Below are 16431 nucleotides of genomic sequence, written 5' to 3' on the forward strand. Positions count from 1 at the left end.
GGTGCATCAAGAACAAGCTAGTAGTGAACTGTGATACGAATAAAACGGAGGCCATAATCTTGAAAACTGCAGCTTATACTGAAGAACAGAAACCTGCAGAATTATGTATTAATGGGAAAAGCATCAACTACGTCCAAAGCACAAAGGTCCTTGGGGTAATAGTAGATGAAGACCTCAATTTCAAGAAACATGCGTCTCAAAAACTTAAAGAATGCAAAAGAAAGTGGGGATTAATAACAAAATCAACTAACCGCAACTACGGTCTAAACGTTTACAGCCTCACTCTCCTCCTTAAAACAATGGTCCTCACTAAACTGTTCTACGCAGCACCTATTTGGCTTCACAAGTGTCTCAATCAATTTAAAAGCTTCTGGAATAAAATCATTCTAAAAATATCTGGATCAGTCCTGAATCCACAAAGGGAATTAACCGAACTTGCTCTCCACCTCCCACCACTGGATGTGCAACTCGAAGCTCTTTCGGTTAAATTCATGTGCAAAGTACTCACACAAGGTGACAATCTCTCAGCTACACTCTACCAAGTTGACGAAAGCAGAATACCAAGCTTTCATGTCTTAACAATGTCACTGAAAAAGTACTTCCTTTGGAAAGAAAATAAGTCACACGGAACCAGAATGATAGACCTAACGCAGCAACATTTCAAGGATCTGGCCTATTACACTCAGGCAGACATAATGAGCTACAAAAATAAGATCTGGATTGACAGCATCGAAACAAATCTGCAATGCAGAACTGTCAGTAACAACAAGGAGACCAAGATACTTGGTGTGATCACAAAGATCAAAAACAGTGGGCTGCTCCTAGACAAAAACAACTTCTTATTCGGGCACAACACGAGTAAAAATCTGGACAGCCGAATAATGGACTACATTCACGGCAGCTCACCACTCTTTGCGAATATCCAAAAGATCATGGGTGGTGACAGTGGTGAGGCCTGTCGCTTCTGCAACAGCTTCGATGATTCTCCTGTACACCAGCTCCTATTGTGTCTGGAGGTGCAAGACACCAGTTACCTGCAGCTAAAAGAAGAGCTGGGTGGGGCTGACTCACATTCCTATCTAGATGAAGTGTTAACAAAAAGCAGCACACAAAAAGCATTCATTAGAAGAGTCGAATTTCTTTGGGGACAAAATGATGCTCTCCAGGATTTATCCAACTAAACTAGAAAGATCATAAAATAAAGACTCTGCAAACATCTCAGAGAAATAACACCACCGTAAAGATTAAAGAGGGAGGATCCTGGACCCCGAAATCCACCACTTTTCTGTACTTTCAGAGGTACCAATGTGGCAGGAAACCAGGGCTCATGCTGCCGCTGAGCTAAAGCAGTAGAGGGGATGGCGGCTTCTCTAGGATCTAACACGTCCTGAAGCAGACCAACACTATGTCCCAACGCACTGGTGTTGGGATGTCTGCCCCCGGTGCCTGTCCGGGTCAATAAAGCAGTCAAGCATCATGTATGTTATGTTGAGCATTCTCAACCAACAAATGTGGGAACTCCCACAAAACACCAAAACAGATCTAAAGAGACACTTAACAACATTGGAAAAATAGACTGCAATTTGTTTATATAATTTAAAAAGCGTATATTATTGCCCACGTTAAGGGGCCTGTTAATAATTTATTAAATTATTAGCTATTTTAGATTTAATAATAACATGTTATGACTGATTTGGGTGGAGAGCTTAGATTTTGAGGAAGATGAGGGGGTGAAGTTGTATTTGTTCGTGAAATGCAGCACAGAGTAGTTCATTTTCAGTGTTTTCAAGGCGACTATAGTAATCTATTGCAAGTTTGCAGGCTTCAAAGAATAGGGGGTGGCGCCCGCTTTCGCCCCAGCAACCTATATTTGATGCTTTCGAATGTACAGACAAAGACCACTTGATGAACTTTAAGTGGAATTTTTCATAGTGGTCTTGTGCAATGTACTTCAAGGTATGCTGGGGGTTGGCTTTGTCATTTATTTTTGAAAGGTATCTCATGGTTTTTGAGTGGGGGCATAAGACTTGACAGCCATAAAGCAGGATTGGTTTTATTAAGGAGTCAAATAGAATATTAAGGGCACGGTGTGAGAGGGCATCCTTAACTATTTTGCCTTTGAGGCCATAGAGAACACGGAAAGCCTTGGACCTCAGCTCAGTTTGTTGATTCACGATGTCAATCCTTCGCATCTCGCCGATCTGTGGTTGCGAGAAGCATTATTGGATGCGCGCGCGCGACCCAGTAGTGCATCGCGCTACAACTCAGTTTGTGGCAGTTCGTAGCAGTTTGTGGCAGTTTTTTGCACTTTGCTCCTCCTGTGTGAAGGAAAGAAAAATTTTTAGGAAAGAAAAATTTTTATTTACCACAAAACAATCAATACATAATATTGTATTCATAAATAAATTCAAATTTCAATTTCAACCACATATACAGTACGCCGCGCACACAGCCACAATTTTGAATCGTTTAGAAATTCGTAGGTGCAGCTGTTGGCGCCGCGCACAGGATCTATTTAATTGTTATGCATGTTATCTTACAGTTATATGTAGCATTTCTTAATCACTGGAGCCAAAATTTCAGAAGCAAAATAATTTAAAAGATATTTCTGTCGTTCACGCATCACAAGCTGTGAGCACTGCGATCTAATTAATATAATAACGGAAAGATTCCAAAAACCGCGCGCTAATTATATGTGATTAAATTGAGTGCGCGCGTCTGTGAACAGCAGTACCGCTCAAGCATGAAGTACTAAGCATTACGCAGTTCTGCGTGAGGCGTAGACATTTGTAGCACACGTTTCATTCAACAGTCAACTAATCAATTATGTGACATGTAATTATATTAAAGCAAAAAGAATATTAATTTTAGTAATAATTGACGTAAACATATTTGTTTAAATAACATCTATAATCTAGCGAGTTACTAAAACTATTTGTTTGTATTATTGATTATATATGTTTACACTAGCTTATATTATGATGGAGATATACATTATATAATTGCTCCAATATTCAACACTGCTAAACAACAAATACCTACTCGCCCATCGATGAAGCAGTCGCCAAAACAAAGCTTAAAGTTAATATACCTTAGTACTTCGTTTTGGAAACTGTAGAATGGCAATAAATAATTAGTGTTTCAATTGTGTATTCGATGGGCAAGCGCTTGCCACTCAAGGCCGAGACAAACGGCACCGGCTCCGCCCCGCAACCATGAAGTAATGTAAGCAGTAAGGCAGGCGTGACCAATAAGGAGAAACATAATAAATACGGTTGGTTTCATCCTTTTGTGGCAAAGAAGCGTTTTGTAAATCTTTATTCCACTGGGAAGTTTTAATGAATTATTTATATATAATGTATTAGATTTCAGTGCGGGTAAACTGTTATTACTGTTCACACTTTTCTCTCTCTTTCGGACGCGCGCGCGTGGCATTTATATTTTAGCGGGGTTTTAAAGAGATTTTAATATGACTTGTTATGTTTTTCTCTGTAATAAGTTCCGAACAGTTTCGTCTCGATAGGTCACTCAAGGTGATAATCTGAAGACATCTGATGCTCCAACGGGGTTGTTGAGCGTATTTATGATTTATGTGTATTATCAAAATGTTTGACAGTTTCGTCTTGATAGGTCACTGCGGGTGATAATCTAAAGACAACTGCAGCTCCAACAGGGTTTGTTGAGCGTATTTGTGGGTACAAGTTTATTGTTTGGTAGATTTGTCCAGATAGGTCACTGTGGGCGATAATCTGAAGACAGCTGTAGCTCCAACAGGGTTGTTGAGCGTATTTGTGGGTACAAGTTTATTGTTTGATAGATTCGTCCAGATAGGTCACTGCGGGTGATAATCTGAAGACAGCTGTAGCTCCAACAGGGTTGTTGAGCGTATTTAATTATTTGATGGATTCGTCCAGATAGGTCACTGCGGGTGATAATCTGAAGACAGCTATAACCCAAACGGGGTTGTTGACTGTATTTTAATTATATAATGGATTCGTCCAGATAGGTCACTGCGGGTGATAATCTGAAGACAGCTATAACTCAAACGGGGTTGTTGACTGTATTTTAATTATTTAATGGATCCGTCCAGATAGGTCACTGCGGGTGATAATCTGAAGACAGCTATAACTCAAACGGGGTTGTTGACTGTATTTTAATTATTTAATGGATTCGTCCAGATAGGTCACTGCGGGTGATAATCTGACGACAGCTGTAGCCCAGACGGGGTCTTCGAGCGTATTTTTGTGTAATTTAACAGTGCAATCTTGAGAGAAATTGGGGCTAGCATTGCTGGAAAAGGAAAACCGGGGAATGTTATTACTGTTCACACTTTTCTCTCTCTTTCGTGACAGAATACTTCTAACCGTGTTTACCTTTTCTAGCAATGACAAGCAAAGAAGGATAACCGATTGGACTGGGGAGGAGTGTATACATTGGCAGCACACTACCGTCCAATCGGTAAGTATTTATAATGTTTAGTTATTAGGTATTTATTTGGAATTGGTTTAATTTGGTGGTAAAGTTATTCTATTATGTAATAAAGTATTTTGTTTTACAGGTTTTGTACATACGACAAATACGGGTTTTATTGGTCAACTAAAGGTCTTCTAACATAAACCGCCCCTAAAATGTCACCCACCCCTAAAACGCCACTCTTGATTGATTGGATCCCATCTTCTTAGAAAGTATCTTACCTAATCATTTGTAACTCCTAAACATAAAAAAATATCATTCAGACCCTGCCACATCCTGAAATTGAATCTAAATGATGCCATAAGGGCATTTTTTTCACTTTGTACGAATTTTTTACTTTTGAAAAAAAAGCGCACAATTTTATAACTCTGGAATTCATTAATATTAACTCGGTTTTGGTCTAGGATAGTGATATTTACATATTTTAGCAACTTTGTACATATGACTGGAGATATGGAAAGTTATACATTACTCAATATTACTACCCTCCCCTAAAATGTCACCTGGCCGCCCCCTAGAATGTAATTTTATCAGATTCTGGCTTTGAGACTACAAGCACCATAAAATGAAGGTACCAGCCTATTAAACATCATATTTAGCATCTAATGGTAATATTGGAAAGCTTTGGCAGCTCAAGGAATTAGTTTTATTTTATTAATCGCAATAAACATCCCCTAAAATGTCTAATTATCCCCCCTTAAATGTCATTTTAACCTGATCAAATTACTCAGGCTTTTCCTAAGATGCAATGCATACTCACATTTCGTTAATAGTTGATGTTAATAATTAACAAGTGCCCAAACAAGAGCTATTATCGCACATCATGCGAACAAAATACAAATTTGACATTTTAGGGGAGAAAAAAAGACATTTTAGGGGGCATATCATAGGTTTACCATAAACTAGTAAGTACCAAAAACCGTAGTTTTTGACATTCAATTTTGCTAAAAGCAGTCAAATCTAGTCTATAGAGAAGGTCAGATCGATTACTGGGTTGGCTTAGTTAACTACAGGTCACTATCACCTCTCCTCTTCATCCTATACATAGCAGACATGACACACAACACCCCGGAAGAAGTAAAAAGATATCTAAGCTGCTACAAATTTGCTGATGACGGTACACTTATGATTTCCTTCGAGAACATCTCCGGATGCCATGAAAAAATGCAGATGGTTTGTGACCACCTCAGCAAGTGGTGCATCAAGAACAAGCTAGTAGTGAACTGTGATACGAATAAAACGGAGGCCATAATCTTGAAAACTGCAGCTTATACTGAAGAACAGAAACCTGCAGAATTATGTATTAACTAGTGTAACCCGGCCTTCGGCCGGGATTTCACTGCCGCAGTTAAAAAGGGTAGGAGCATTTACCCGTTGAGTCAGAACCCGCATTAGGTGAGCAATTCTATTCGGAGTGCCCTCACGTATCCAATGGTATCTTAAACAATAGTAATAGTATCTTAAACAATAATCAATAGAAATTAACCCAGTAACACCACACCCGCCTATCATATTTGTGAACACGCACAACATTGTCGTATGAAAGTATGAACTCTCTCTCTCTGCAGTCCAAACAGTTCCCCCTCCCCTAATAAGATTATAGTATAGACAGCGAATCTTACCCGGGTAACTCAATTACACTAATTATGCAGCTACATATATATATGCGAGCCCCGTAACTCTTACCGTTCTGCTCAAGCCATTTTATGTAACATTTGTGGTACAAAACCATCAATTAAACCACCTACCAACGACCGATTTAAAAAACCTTTATCATTTAACTTCGTCAGAGTTTTGTCGGCACTTTACCGAAAAAATCAGTCCTGCAACTCTTACCGTTTTCTTGATGTAATCAATAGAAATTAACCCTTAACACCACACCCGCCTATCATATTTGTGAACACGCATAACATTGTCGTATGAAAGTATGAACTCTCTCTCTCTGCAGTCCAAACAGTTCCCCCTCCCCTAATAAGATTATAGTATAGACAGCGAATCTTACCCGGGTAACTCAATTACACTAATTATGCAGCTACATATATATATGCGAGCCCCGTAACTCTTACCGTTCTGCTCAAGCCATTTTATGTAACATTTGTGGTACAAAACCATCAATTAAACCACCTACCAACGACCGATTTAAAAAACCTTTATCATTTAACTTCGTCAGAGTTTTGTCGGCACTTTACCGAAAAAATCAGTCCCGCAACTCTTACCGTTTTCTTGATTAAGCCGCTCGGAAATTACAAACAGACAGACAGACACACATTCTGGGATTATTAGTTAGATGGGAAAAGTATCAACTACGTCCAAAGTTCAAAGGTCCTTGGGGTAATAGTAGATGAAGACCTCAATTTCAAGAAACATGCGTCTCAAAAACTTGAAGAATGCAAAAGAAAGTGGGGATTAATAACAAAATCAACTAACCGCAACTACGGTCTAAACGTTTACAGCCTCACTCTCCTGCTTAAAACAATGGTCCTCACTAAACTGTTCAACGCAGCACCTATTTGGCTTCACAAGTGTCTCAATCAATTTAAAAGCTTCTGGAATAAAATCATTCTAAAATATCTGGATCAGTCCTGAATCCACAAAGGGAATTAACCGAACTTGCTCTCCACCTCCCACCACTGGATGTGCAACTCGAAGCTCTTTCGGTTAAATTCATGTGCAAAGTACTCACACAAGGTGACAACCTCTCAGCTACACTCAGCTATACTCCAAGTTGACGAAAGCAGAATACCAAGCTTTCATGTCTTAACAATGTCACTGAAAAAGTACTTCCTTTGGAAAGAAATTAAGTCACACGGAACCAGAATGATAGACCTAACGCAGCAACATTTCAAGGATCTGGCCTATTACACTCAGGCAGACATAATGAGCTACAAAAATAAGATCTGGATTGACAGCATCGAAACAAATCTGCAATGCAGAACTGTCAGTAACAACAAGGAGACCAAGATACTTGGTGTGATCACAAAGATCAAAAACAGTGGGCTGCTCCTAGACAAAAACAACTTCTTATTCGGGCACAACACGAGTAAAAATCTGGACAGCCGAATAATGGACTACATTCACGGCAGCTCACCACTCTTTGCGAATATCCAAAAGATCATGGGTGGTGACAGTGGTGAGGCCTGTCGTTTCTGCAACAGCTTCGATGATTCTCCTGTACACCAGCTCCTATTGTGTCTGGAGGTGCAACACCAGTTACCTGCAGCTAAAAGAAGAGCTGGGTGGGGCTGACTCACATTCCTATCTAGATGAAGTGTTAACAAAAAGCAGCACACAAAAAGCATTCATTAGAAGAGTCGAATTTCTTTGGGGTCAAAATGATGCTCTCCAGGATTTATCCAACTAAACTGAGAAAAGACAATTTTTTTTGAGAAAAGACAATTTTATTATTTATCACCAATTCAATACATAATCAATAAATATATATCCGAATAAATTTGATTAAAAATTAAATGATACAAGTATGCTAGCAGCTAGCGTGCTTATATTTGATAAATATTCACGCTGTTAAAATGGGTTTTACCACACCGCCACTCACATTAGCACAGTTGGTGAACGGACCCAGGCGCTGTTAAGCTTTTATGAGCCCTGGTTGACTGCTGAGAGTGGCGAAGGGGCTGATATTAATTTTATCTTAGTTTAACCTAGATTCCAATAAAATTTTAGTTTTGTGTTATAATTATATGATTTTTATGCGATATTTAAGTTACAGCTGCTCGCAATACATTATTGCTTAAAAAACTAGAAAGATCATAGAATAAAGACTCTGCAAACATCTCAGAGAAATAACACCACCGTAAAGATTAAAGAGGGAGGATCCTGGACCCCGAAATCCACCACTTTTCTGTACTTTCAGAGGTACCAATGTGGCAGGAAACCAGGGCTCATGCTGCCGCTGAGCTAAAGCAGTAGAGGGGATGGCGGCTTCTCTAGGATCTAACACGTCCTGAAGCAGACCAACAATGAAACAAGAAATTCAATGAAACAAGAAATTTAATTTTAGCACATTTTACAGAATAAAAAGATGTAAAACAATTCATAAAATATAATGCCCAACACTATGTCCCAACGCACTGGTGTTGGGATGTCTGCCCCCGGTGCCTGTCCGGGTCAATAAAGCAGTCAAGCATCATGTATGTTATGTTGAGCATTCTCAACCAACAAATGTGGGAACTCCCACAAAACACCAAAACAGATCTAAAGAGACACTTAACAACATTGGAAAAATAGACTGCAATTTGTTTATATAATTTATAAAGCGTATATTATTGCCCACGTTAAGGGGCCTGTTAATAATTTATTAAATTATTAGCTATTTTAGATTTAATAATAATAATAATAACAGGTCACTAAAATTGCCAAAATGCAGGATGATGTTAAAAATCCCAAAAAATGCAATTAAAACATGCAATTTGCACTAGGTTAAAATCACATTGAATCCATTTCTTTTGTGCCAATTGTTAGTTTATAACTAGATAATCTAACTACAGGTGTAAATTTTGTTGACTGAGTTACTGTTTTTCCGTAAGTTCTGGGTATTCAAAAAAAAGTCCCCAAAATGTCACAAAAAGTAAATTGACTAAATTCCACCATTTTTTTTTCAACAGAGAGAGAAATTCTGGTCGACACCTCTCAGAAATAGGTTATTTTTGTCCCAGAAGTGATTAAAATTAATAATTGAGCAACATTCTGAGTGCTACACAACCTGTTTTAGCTGACGTTTTAGGGGTGGTGCACGTGACATTTTAGGGGGTGATTACGGTTTTGAGGTACTTCCTTTAGTGAGTGAATGTTTTCAAGTAGCTTAATGTTTTAATAAGACAAAACAAATAGTACTAGTGACAAAAGATAAATCAGGCCTCCTGTACATTTTGTAATTATCACATGTATATAGAGTTGACATTTTAGGGGTGGTGTTTTAAAAGTGACTCCATTTCAACGTCAAAAAAGTTGTACCTGATTTTATTTTCAAATCTCCAAATCTTCCTGGCAGGCTAGAAAAAGGTTTAAATATTATTCCTAGACACTTCAGAACCCTGTAAATTTAGCCCTAACTCGGCAATCTGGGCCCAAAAAACAGGTAATGTTTTAGGGGCGGTTTACCCGTAATTAATAAAATTGAATTTGATGAAGTATTAATGTTGATGGAAAAATATATTTATTTAAATTATTTTTCTATTCAGTGCAATGATATTTTGTAGACACTTTAGTGTTTTGATGATGTTATGTCATAATCCATACTTACTTACTTACTTACGTAATTAGTCGAGGGGGAAGGGGTTTCCTTGTAGGTTAATAACCTACCAAGACAGGCGCCGAGTCGGACTCGACGGTCTTGGTCTTGATATTTGGTGGCAATTAGATTTTTCACCATGTTCAGTGTCCACTAAAACATAAAAATTACCAGTTTTGATATATGATATATACATTTTTTCATCATGTTCACTAAATGTTACCAGTTTCAATGTACATTTCTCACCATGTTCAATAGTTTTGATGAAATTGTTGATTGATAGTTTTGGTGAATCAAGTTTCCGAAGGGGAGAAACCCTACAAGTGCAGTCAATGTTCGTATTCTAGTGCTCAGAAAGGTCCGCTCACAACGCACATGAGGACTCACACGGGAGAAAAGCCCTACAATTACAAGTGTAAGGAATGTTCATAAACTTGCTCTGATAAATCAAGTTCTAATTCTAATTCTAAAGTTGTATCAGACACCAGCGTACTCACACTGGATAGAAACCTTACTAGTGTAAGGAATGTTTATATATACTTGCTCTGATAAATCGAGTCTTAATAAACACCAACATACTCACATAGGAGAGAAACCCTACTAGTGCGGTAATCCCACATCCAGAAAGTTACAAATTTCTTCGCAGATCGAGTTTTCTGTTTTTCCACTTTCGCAATGTCGGCAAGTGAAGCACGACAATTTCTAAGCATTTGGAGCTAGGCCCCACAAATTTTTTTGCAGTTTTTGCTTAGCCACATTAAAAACTACAAATATCTGAAGCCCTTCAAAATAGTGTGATACAAAATGCCTTTCTCCTACAACCCACAAGTAAAACATGGCCACTGGCCAGCTGTCGTAGTTATCACAAATTATTATGTGCCTTGCAGAGTAGAGGCAACCATATCCTCAGAAATGTATGATGATGAAAATCTAAATATTATAGGCTACAATGAGCATTTTAGTAACAAATAGTATGATAGATCTGAAATAAAAAATTAAAATCCCAAAAAAATATTTACAACACCCCAGTTAAAAATATATATATAAAATACTTTATTTTAAAGTGTAGTGTAAAGAGATCCTATTTTTGTATCCAATTTGAATTCTAATAAAGAGCCTAAGCATTATGATCAAATTTTTAGTACAATAGTTATATCAGGGTTGACTAGATGATTAATATTATAACCCGATATTCATTTCTTTTTCTCCCTTAAATTTAAACCCCCGGCCCCCACTTAGACATTTAGCCATGATTTAGTATTGAACACCCAAAATACTTACCGTCCTTAATAATCGTAAAGACCATTTGTTACAAAATAGCTGCTAGAATAATGCATGCCAAATATTCTCTCTTACACCCACAAATTATAATGCCTTCCTATCAACGCCTCTAAATTGGTCACTAATCAACCAGACTAGCGTTCTGGTGTGTACAAAAGCTACCAGCCAGTACATTCCTTGCCCCGCTAGTTGATTGTCAAAAAATCATACAGCTCAGAACAAACGGCCATGTACCACTAAGAGCATTATATGTTTTCATTTGTTTAAATTTTATGCTGTAAAATGTGCTAAAACTTTGATTATTTGTTTAATTGATTATTTGTTTAATTGATTATTTGTTTAATTGAAAAACACTATCAAATAAGGTGGTTGATCAGTCACTTGTGTCATTACGATGACGTCGTTATATCAAGTCAAAATATTCCCCAAATGAATATGAAATGTAGAGTGCATACAACTTAAACTTTCGCACAGACAGGAATTGAAGATATGTTTGCCAGGGGCAAAAATTCTCACACAGAAGGCCTAGAAGCAATTTGGCAATAAGGTTCATTTTCAAACACAGTTTCAAAAACGATTCAAAGAACTGTTAGTTTTTTCCTCTTTCATTTGTCAACAATTTTAAATTATTTTTAGAAAATTTCCTCTTCACCAACAAAAAACTTTGCATCAAAATTTTTCAAATTGAGATCATAGACATAAACTTAAAAAATTTCCTCTTTGGCACCAAAAATTTCCTCTGAAATCAATAATTTCCTTGCAGATTATCTGCCAATTTGCAATAGTTTCTGGCTGTGGGGCAGTCATAGTTCATATTTTTGTGCTCAAAAAAGTCTGCTTACAGCGCACATGAGGACTCACATGAGAGAGAAACCCTACAAGTGTAAGGAATGTGCTTGCTCTATTAAATCAAGTCTTGTCCAACACCAACATACTCACACAGGACAGGAACTATAAAATTGCCAGGAATGTTCTTAAATACAACTGTTATACTTGAATTGTTCTGATTAGACACACTTTATTAGATACCAGAGTATTCAGGGGTAAAAACTGTCAGTTTATTTCCACTTTTATATTATAAGTTCACTAACGAGGTATGATCAATGATTGCATATACAGTCTAGAAATTATCTCACAGTGGGCTACCATGCTAGCATAGGCCTAAAATCGACTTTCTTAAATTTCTTTGAAAATAAGCTTTCCTTATTGTAAAACGCTAGCCCGATTTCATGCAAAAAACCGTAATTAAAAACTTTGCAAGATGCCAAAATGGCGTCGCGTGAAAAAATAGCATTTTTCACTGTCAAGAAATTTTGCCTTTTTTAGCCAAAAATTGCCTAATATTTATTATTTTGGGCTAAAATGCCTGATCAAGGCAGTTTTTAATAATTGAAATACAGTATAGTACTTCAGAATACTCAGACATCTAAAAAAACTGTGTGACTTTAACATTTTCACCTGATTTTTGACCGCGCCTTTTTTATGGCGTGTATTTTAGGCAATTTTTGGGGTATTTAATGACAGAAATCGTTGTTGGTTTGCAATAGTTCGGTATAATGCATGGTATCATCAGAAAGCTTAGACAATTCCCTATCAGATGCAATAAGAATCACTTTGGGAACTTTTGGGCACTTGGTGATTCGATTTTTTGAAAATTCTGGATATGGAGACAATTTTAGCTAATTTTGGCCCATTTTGACAAATATTTTTCATTTTTTTAAGAAAACAACTGAGTAATAGTAAGGTAATGTTTACGTTCATGAGGAATAAATAATCAATTACATAATGAAGTCTGAACAACGAATAAACGTTAAATATGATAAAATACAGATCAAATTGACAAATTAACTAATTAACTGAAGAAATTATCAACTGCTGTGTCTTCGCTCTGAAGCGCGCACTGGACTCTCGCAGGACACCACCTTCTGCTGTGACCTCTCATATCACAGTGTTTACAGTAAGGCAGTGTTGCCAACCGCATTTCTTGAATGACAGGATCACTATTCACCCAAAGTCTCTTGGCACAGTCGAACAAGTTGTCGTGTTGACTCCGCTTACGTGAGAGTCTGATCCTGTAACGCCGCAGTAACTTGTTACAGGCTTCGATTCCACCCTCAGACACGTTACCAAGAGCCTGGTTTTCATTCAGCTTGACAAGTTCCCAGGAATGAGCCAATAGTTTGTGTACTGAGGGTGAAAGTCGAGCTACTGGTGAGGGAAACGTTATCAGTATCAGTTTGTAAGTTTCTTTACAGAAACTTTCCAAGTCCTCAGCTTTCTGTGCACTAAGTCTCCGTGTGGAACTTATTACCCGTAACACCACTGCTAGCCTCTTCATAACCTCTCTCAGAGGGCCACGTTTCCTCTCAGGAACCAGTTGAAGAAGGATTTCTCTGGTTGAGGTGTCAAAGAGAAGTCGTCTTGCCACGTTCCCAGTTGTGGTCGTTCCTCCATTCCCAGTACTGTCTGGAAATGCAATTTTAAGGCCAGTCTGCTCGAGCATGTGTTCCTGAACCTGTTTTTTGGCCTGCTTGATAAATTGCAGGTCCCTCATATTCACACTCTCAGACCAATGATCTACACATGCTATTTGGTGGTACGTGAGTTTTAGCACCCAGTCAATAGTACGCAGCAACATGTGCAGGCATTGGATTGACTCCACTTCTTTTTCTACAGTGGGGGGTCGCACCATGCCCTTCCTTACATCGTAATCACCTCTTTTTGGAACAATTACTCCAAACTCATCAGCAAGACTTGCTGCTAGTTCATTTGTTTCCTCAAAACTCCGCTGTTTGCTGAACTCATCAACTTTATTGCACTCATGTGATTCGTCAGCAGAAAAGAAACACAGATCGCAATACGCTCCTCCCAAACCCGTGACTGCATCCACTGCTTTTCTGTCCATGGCAGTCAACCTGATAATGACACTAACCCTCACATTATTGTCATGTACACAAACAACAAATCTCTCCTGCTCTAGTTCTCCCATCTCACGTGTCACAGGTCCATATATCTTTAACGCCTCGATGGTCTCCTTGCCAAGTTGCAGGATGATCGGTCTAGGTGAATAAACTTACATGAAATTATATTAACTTATTAATTGAAATATATCAAATACACATTTAAGATATATTTGGTATCGATTCATTCATTGTGACTCTCATTGTAACAAAACAATATAATAGACAAACAAACCTGTGAGTATTCTGTGACTGAGGATAAGGTTGAGTCCACACATTATCACCTCCATAGCGGATTGAAATGGGACATATCATGGCCATGATGATATTATTCGTAGCCGCAGAGCCCTTCTGATTAAATATAGAATGTCCCCCACTACCGTCAAAGCCTGCCTTAAACGTGACCTCAGCTAGTTTGTCTTGGCTAAAGTCCAATGCCAGTGTACTCAGTTGTCTCTGACACGTCATCGTAATTGCTGGGATTAGTGGGTACTTCACTCCAGAGTAGGGAGGGGACAGAGGCTCAGCATTAGGAGTTATTTTAGTGTTATGAGAAGCAACTGCATCATAACACGGTACAACATGATCACCCACTTCACTCTTCAAAATCCCTCTCAGCTTTTTGTAAGACGATTTTCCTATTTCAAGTGTAGAGAGAAGTAAGGAAGCTGAGGGAACACTAATTTCCTTGACAATGTGAAGGGGCTGACCGGTGATCAGGCGCTCTGCAAAGTCAGCTACCTCTTTGTTTTTGGAATAAGAAGCACGAAACAAGTGCATTCCTAACAACTGGATGACTGTTATATCTTCTAACTTAGCAGTTTCTTGTATGTTGCTGTACTGTGAGTCCAGCCGCCGGTGCTGCTGGGACTTAGACAACTTGAGGATGTGCAGTCTACATTTCTTGGGTGCTGGTGATTCTTCAGCTTCATCGCCTTCATCATCACTAAGCTCAACAAACAGCTCCTTTGTTGACATGTCGACAGTGTAGAAGTCAGCTTCATCCTCAATATCTAGCAGCGAGTCTCGCGAGACTCGACTTTTTTCAGTATTAGAACAATGCCTTTTCTTCTCCTGAACTCTCTTCAATTTCAGCCACTTGCTTTTGTGAAGGTCATGAGGGAAAACTGCACAGAAACGCTTGTTGACAGCTGACGAATACATCTGTAACGATGGTCGAGCTGTTTTAAATGGTTTTGATTGGATGAAAATTTGATATGCATCAGCCAAAGTGATGGTCTTAACAGACATGATAACCTGTGGTGGATGTAATATGATATGATATGATCATGATGAATGATTTAGGGTTGAAATGAATTGTCAGGATGAAAGAATCAAATGATTGAATCGTGTACAAGTGAGTACAGTAAATATCAACAATTTTTCAGTGGATCTACTGAGTAAATTTACTATGAATACTTGAGTTTGAAGATGAAACAATGAATTACAATATAAATTAAACTGTACAGTGTATACTACAATTTCCTATTTTCAAAGTTTCATTTTACAGTATTGCAATGAGTTCACCGGTGAAAGTGATTGCTGGTCAATGAATCATTGGACAAATGCCCTCTTCTACCACTCTACTGAAGGACTGGCCACTCAGATTTGTGGGTGGCCAGCCCAGATTAGATTATTGGATGCAAAGATTCCACTTTGAATGAATAAAGAACAAATTAGAAAATATCCCTGTGTTTAGAGTCTGTTATGATTTTTTCTTTAAATTTCATCAAAATACACTTCAGCGCAAGCTGCATCAGGAAGCCAAAATAATCCTGTAAAGCCCAATTTGTTAGACTCTAATACTTCTAAAATTTGTCTTAAAGGATTCCCTTGGACCCCAAACCCATAAAAACACTTTGAAGGCTGTTAATAGCCAACTGACTCGTCATTTTTCGAAAATAATCTCGCGCGTATAAAATCTGAAAAATCTGAAAATTTTAAAAACTGTCCATTACTCACTCTGTGATGCCCCTAAAGCTTTGAGACTTGCTTAAAACGTTTTTTTGGGCCAAACAACCCCTAAGAACAACCCATCAGCTTAAAATATATCTCCTAACATGCCTATGCTAGCATGACCCCCCCGCGCAGCCCACTGTGTATCTCCACATATGTTTAAAGCTATGTTTGTGTTATGAATCGTTGTGACAAGGTAAACGCAAGACTAAAAGCTAAAAGCTAAACCAAAACCAAAACCCAGGTAGTCATCCTGAATAGTATATCGGTTAATCATACAATAAATTACTAGAATATATAACATCCCGTTCAACTAAAAAGTGTTAAAAACAATATAGATTTAATAATTTAACTGAATTCGTAAAAAAATGTGATATAAATCAATCGTACAAAATTTAAAATGTTTGAAAACGTGGTCAAAATGAAATCTACAAAATTGTTAAGTGAACTCACGTGAAAATGTTGAAACGTTTTGCGCTCGCTACACGATTTAAAACTTAGCGCATTCCGTTT

The 16431-nt window shown here is 38.0% G+C and overlaps 2 protein-coding genes across 2 annotated transcripts in view; one reads left to right on the plus strand and one right to left on the minus strand.

The window, feature by feature from the left end:
- The window catches only part of LOC134812866 (uncharacterized), a 912489-nt gene that overhangs the window by 482755 nt on the left and 413303 nt on the right, over positions 1–16431 (plus strand). The gene's annotated exons all lie outside the window — the stretch shown is intronic.
- LOC134813500 (uncharacterized) lies at positions 12737–15122 on the minus strand. The gene is made up of 2 exons (XM_063821303.1): positions 14198–15122; positions 12737–14061 (listed from the first exon to the last, which is right to left on the minus strand). The coding sequence occupies exons 1-2, from the start codon at positions 14938–14940 to the stop codon at positions 12855–12857; spliced, it is 1950 nt and encodes a 649-aa protein (XP_063677373.1). The 5' UTR covers positions 14941–15122; the 3' UTR covers positions 12737–12854.

Source organism: Bolinopsis microptera, chromosome 3, assembly GCF_026151205.1.
Source record: "Bolinopsis microptera isolate Bmic1 chromosome 3, MBARI_Bmic_1.0, whole genome shotgun sequence".
NCBI lineage: Eukaryota > Metazoa > Ctenophora > Tentaculata > Lobata > Bolinopsidae > Bolinopsis > Bolinopsis microptera.

Bases quoted from the DNA above. Each gene is read 5' to 3' on its own strand.
- LOC134813500 (XM_063821303.1), bottom strand. From the start codon at position 14,940: ATGTCAACAAAGGAGCTGTTTGTTGAGCTTAGTGATGATGAAGGCGAT. The intron at 14,062-14,197 runs GTTTGTTTGTCT...TTATTCACCTAG, and splicing joins CAGTCACAGAATACTCACAG to ACCGATCATCCTGCAACTTG.